The sequence below is a fragment of the Cotesia typhae genome, unplaced genomic scaffold (genome assembly GCF_013202065.1).
Source record: "Cotesia typhae breed Kobodo isofemale line unplaced genomic scaffold, CoteBio_Ctyphae contig_44, whole genome shotgun sequence".
Classification (NCBI taxonomy): Eukaryota; Metazoa; Arthropoda; class Insecta; order Hymenoptera; family Braconidae; genus Cotesia; species Cotesia typhae.
The window spans coordinates 7058443-7063838 of NW_027423753.1; the positions used below are offsets into that span (position 1 = coordinate 7058443).

Genomic DNA, 5396 nt, shown 5'->3' on the forward strand with positions numbered 1-5396 from the left:
TTAGAGCTGATCAGCCCGAATATGTATAACTATACATAATTACATAAATTCGAGCAAAATCGTTTTTTCTCGGGTTGACATTCTTCCGAAAAAATTTGGAGTACTCAATGACGCGCGCCAAGTACGATAAAAAATTTTTTTTTTTAATTTTTAAATTTTCAACAAATTTTCTTTCAATTTTTTTAACATTATGACAGTTTCTTGGTATTTTTTTGTATTTCACTTTTTTTTGTAGAGAATGACAATTATTATATCGAGTCTTATTTTTTTTTGTAAAGTGCAAACGTTATTGAGATGAGTTTTATGAACGTGGACTTGGCGCAATTTTTTTACAGTGAAACTGTTTTTGTTCGGATTATATGGTACTCCTTTTTCCAAAATGATATATCATAAAAGTACGTCATACTCTATTTTACTGATATTAATTAATTATAATCAATTATAACATTTAATTCACTTAAAATTATTAAATTTTATCAGCACAAACTATAGTAAGCCCAGAAATTTCGATCCTGACTTTTTTTTCATGGAGAAAAGTCACCGCCACAGACTAGATAAAATAAAAATGTGTATAAGTAATCTTACTATAGATACGCAACTACACGGAAAAAAGTTAATTCACAGCTTGCATCTACAACCACCAGAGTGCACTGGAATTATTTCTACATAAACTGTAGATTCAACGGGATAGCTCACTGAAGTTAGAACCCCAAATTTTTTTCTTTTAATTTTTGATTTTTTTTTCTATCACGTTTTCAGCTTTTCGTTTGTTCTTTATTATTCACTCTCAACATTTGATCGTTCTCCATTTATTTTAAAAAGAATTTATTAATAATGTACCTTTAAGTTAGCCCCCTGTCGCATTTTTTAATATTTTGGTAGCAATTTGAGTCATCAAGCCTCTATTTTTGATTGTTCATGTATATTTAACATTTGTTCCTACTTCACATTTTTATTTATTGTTTAATTAACATTTTTAATTAGCTGTATGTATGCATTCTAAATATTTGCACTGCGCATGCGTCAACTTTACGTATATAGACTTTTAGCGCGGTCTTTTGAAAATTATAGTGACAAATACATCTCATGTATAAAAATTAAAAAATTTACGGGTGTAATTTTTTAGGAATTACCATTTAATTAATTCAAATAATTAAAAAAATTGTTAGACGTCAGCCAATATCAATGTCATTAAGTAAATAAATATTCATTTCATTCTAAATTTTTTAAAAATATCGAGAGAATTGTTAATCAATGCATGTACATTTTTTTTTATTTTCATCAATTCTATTTTCATCAATACTACGAACTATTAAAAAAAAAAAAAAAAAAAAAAATCCATAACAATTAACAAAAATTTCAATACTTTATTAAAATAAAACTTATTATAAAATTATTAAAAACTACACGTTGCCCTTTTGTCCTGTGACCTCTATAATTAAAATTACAAGAAAAATACACTTACTCTAATCACTGTGCTGGTCAATATAATTTTCAAAAGTCCGCGCTGAATACAAATATTCAGCTTATTAAAAATGTTAATTAAACTAGAAATAAACAATTTGAAGTTGGAACAAAGGTTTTTGTACATGAACAATCATAATCAGAGGTTAATCCCATTGGATAGTGTACCATTCTATGATTTTGTGGTCGTTGCCGATAGGTGGCATTGTTATCCAATCAAGTGGATTTAGGTGAAAAGTCTTACAATTATGAGCATGGTGTATTGTGTCATTTACTTACAACAATGTCATAATAACAATAACACTAATAATAAAAATTATGAGAATGAAATTAATTATATCGGTAATACCAAATTGAGGTTAAAAATATCATTATCATTATTATTACCGAATGAATTATTGTTATTATTAAATTAATGTGTATTAGAGTATTAAATCCCAATCAACAACTTTTTTAATTCAAAAAAATGTTAAAATTTTTACTGTATATAAATAAAAATGTAAAATCCCTATTAATAAGATAGTTAATCGCTTTTAACCGCGGAGTTTACGCGGATCAGTCACGTTAAGTCTTTTAATGCTACTAGCTACTATGAGAGAAACAGAATTTTAATTTTTTTGTTAGGATTATATTTTCAAAATTAACGAACAAATAACCTTTTATATGATAATAGCTTTACCTGCATTAATTAATTTATTTACATATTTCTAATTTTGCGCGGGAAAAGTTCAATTTTAAAATTAAGAGGCGAGCAAAAAATTACACTTAACAAAAAGATATGAAATCCGAACAAAAACAGTTTCACTGTAAAAAATTGCGCCAAGTCCACGTTCATAAAACTCATCTCAATAACATCTGCACTTTGCAAAAAAAATAAGACTCGTTACAATAATTTTCATTCTATACAAAAAAAAGTTAAATACAAAAAATACCAAGAAACCGTCATAATGTTGAAAAAATTGAAAAAAATTTATTGAAAATTTAAAAATTAAGAAAAAAATTTTTTATCGTACTTGGCGCGCGTCATTGAGTACCCCAAATTTTTTCAGGATACATGTACATCCTTTTAATGTTTCAACATTTATAAGTAAGTCAACCTATAAAATGCATAAATGTAATTAATGAAATATTATTTTATGATACGTTTAACAAAAGTTAGGTTAAATCAACATGGCATACGTATTTGAAATTTTTAAATTCTCCGCACATCGTAGGCGCAATTTTTACAGTGAAACTGTTTTTGTTCGGATAATACTTGCCAGAAAAATTAAAGTTCATAATAAACAAATAAAAAATAGGGGTCGATTGTAGAGTAAAGATTTTTTTAATTCTTTTCATGAAATTCTCTTAAAATAACACAAAAAAAGTGTTAAATAATTAACAAAAATTTTAAATTATAAATTATTTAAATAAAATTTAAAATGATAAGTCTTAAAAAATAAAAATTATAATTAAAGAAGAAAAATTAATTTTCAATTGAAATTTTTTTGTTAATTTTTATTTTTTTATTTTATTTCCAAAGTCATATATTAAATTATTATTCTTAATTATTATATATAATTACTGTATTTACAAATTTAATTTTTATTGTTTTTTACATATTCGAATCGTCGGACTCCGATGACTCCGGTCAACATGATGATGTTGTTGATTCCGAAGACTCTGGCGACTCTGTCGACTCTTAAGAATCGAGTGTAGCTTCATTTTCGTCCGCGGAATCACTATCGTCTCCTCCAAGGCTCATCACTGCAAAAAAATAAATATTAAATACCCTGAACTAAAAAATATAATTAAAAAAATATTTCTGAGCAAAATAAAAATTTTCAAAAGCTTACAATCAGCTTGCAGAATTCGATTTTCTTGTTCGATCGTCTGTACTTCATGCTCTAGTGAGAGGATGTTATCATTTGTCCTACGGATGAAGTCGATCGTTTTCCTTAAGACTTTGATTCTGCCCTTCGCTGGATGAGTCGCTTCGTCCAGTTCATTCACCGTTTCTTGAAGGATTCCGAAATTTAACTTTATGCCGTCTCGGCGCTTTCTCTCGAGAAAGTTGTGGATCTGTTTTCGTTCCTGTAAAATAAAAAATAAATAAATAAAACTTATAGAGTTTATTATTATTTCTAAATATTAAATTTTAAAAATAATTGTCTTACCTCGATTGATCCTGCATTTCCCCGTGACGTCGACGGGTAATTATGGAGGGATTCTTCGGACTCCGTCTCTTCAGGCTGGAATGATAAATAATTTTGTTAATTCTTTCTCAAAAAAAAATAACCTTGAATTATTTTTTTAAATATTTAAGAATTTTATTTTTAATAAAATAATTTTTTTTTTAATTTGAATTATTTTAAAAATTTTAAATAAAAATTATTTTTTAAATTCTTATTTAAAAAATTTAATGTTTTTATTATATCATAATAACATGTTTGTTCATAATTCTAAATAATTTGAAATTTTAATTCTCGGTCAAATTTTGGAGATACAAAAATTACTTCAGAATTTTTTTTTTTTTGAAAATTTAATTCTCTACAAAAAAACAATGTTAAAAACTTTGTAATAAGTAAATATTTTTTAATAAAAATTTAGGGTAATAATCTTTAATATACCCTTAACAAAATAAAAAAATCTTTCATTTTTATTAAATTAAAATTAAATAAATAAAATAATTATTTTTAAATTATTTAAAAATAAAAAATAATGAAATAAGTACTCACTTCGATTTCTAATTCTTCGGTAGACTTGTAATACTTCTCCACAAGTTCGAGATTTTTTCCGCCCATAGTAAAAAGCAAAATAAAAATTTTTAAAAATAAAAATCACTAAAAAATAGTCAACGATTTGAGAAATTCGTATTCTCGACAGACGCAAAAATTAAACTGAGCTATCTACACAAGCGATTGGGTTTATATACCCCAAAAATCGAAGACTGCACAAGAGTAATTAGCAAAAGGACAGTTAGAAAATTTTCGACAATCGTACTTATAATTTGTTTCAGGTAAATGCGATCTTACGTACTTAATTTAAAGTACTGTCACGTCAAAGACGATGTGATGAGTAGGAATAATGGACGGGAAATTTTTCGGCGAGATTGTAAATTCTTAAACTTCGTTAATTGTATTTAATAGTAATATATTACATTTGTGTGTATGAGGACCAAAGGTTCGGTCAATAGCTTAAGCCCTGTCCTCTATAGGTATTATAGCCATCATAGGTATTATAGGTGCATACTCTTAATTACCCGCATGTCGAAATTGCACGAAGTCTTCAGCCGTAGTGTTACTCAAATAAATGCTCAGGTAGCTGTCCCTCGAAAATCTAAAGCATTATCGATGGTTATATTTATGCATAATGAGAATGTAATGGATATTTTATAGAGCTCAGACGAGAATAACTAAAAATAATTTCTACTTTTAAATTATTTTAAAGAATATAATATTTAAAATAAATAATAGTTTAAAAAAACTTAAAAATAATCTTTTTATAGAAAACCGAACTAAAAAAATAGAAAAAGAGTTTTAATAAATTGAAATTAAGAATAGTGTTGAAAATTTCAATAAATGTAATTAATAATAGTGTAAATAAAAAAAAATGTATTTTATTTACACTATTATTAATTACATTTATTGAAATTTTTAACACTATTCTTAATTTTAATTTATTAAAACTTATTTTGAATTTAATAAAACATTAAGTGAAAAATTTGTGAGAAAAAGTAGAATCGAACATCGAATTTAAAGACTAACTTTTAATATTTATTATCAAATTGAATGAATAATATAATATAATAATTAATAACAATTATTATTGTTAATATTAATTAATAATTGAATAATATACTAAATATTAAATGTTATTGAATAATTAATGTTAAATCGGGAAATTTCCTACAAGAAACGTTCGTGTTTAATAGAGAAATAAATTTTTTTTTT

General features: G+C 25.3%; 1 protein-coding gene across 1 annotated transcript; it reads right to left on the reverse strand.

The window, feature by feature from the left end:
• Window positions 1-2960: 2960 nt before the first annotated feature.
• LOC141528788 (protein max-like) lies at window positions 2961-5005 on the reverse strand. The gene is made up of 4 exons (XM_074245016.1): window positions 4182-5005; window positions 3621-3695; window positions 3300-3537; window positions 2961-3210 (listed from the first exon to the last, which is right to left on the reverse strand). Exons 1-4 carry the CDS (start codon window positions 4245-4247, stop codon window positions 3146-3148), a joined length of 444 nt encoding a protein of 147 aa, XP_074101117.1. The 5' UTR covers window positions 4248-5005; the 3' UTR covers window positions 2961-3145.
• Between the last annotated feature and the right edge of the window lie 391 nt (window positions 5006-5396).

Excerpts from the sequence above, each read along its gene's own strand:
- LOC141528788 (XM_074245016.1), bottom strand. The coding sequence starts at position 4,247 with ATGGGCGGAAAAAATCTCGAACTTGTGGAGAAGTATTACAAGTCTACC. Across the intron at positions 3,538-3,620 it reads GAAATGCAGGATCAATCGAG|GAACGAAAACAGATCCACAA; the intron begins GTAAGACAATTA and ends TTTATTTTACAG. Across the intron at positions 3,211-3,299 it reads TCGAATTCTGCAAGCTGATT|TGATGAGCCTTGGAGGAGAC; the intron begins GTAAGCTTTTGA and ends ATTTTTTTGCAG.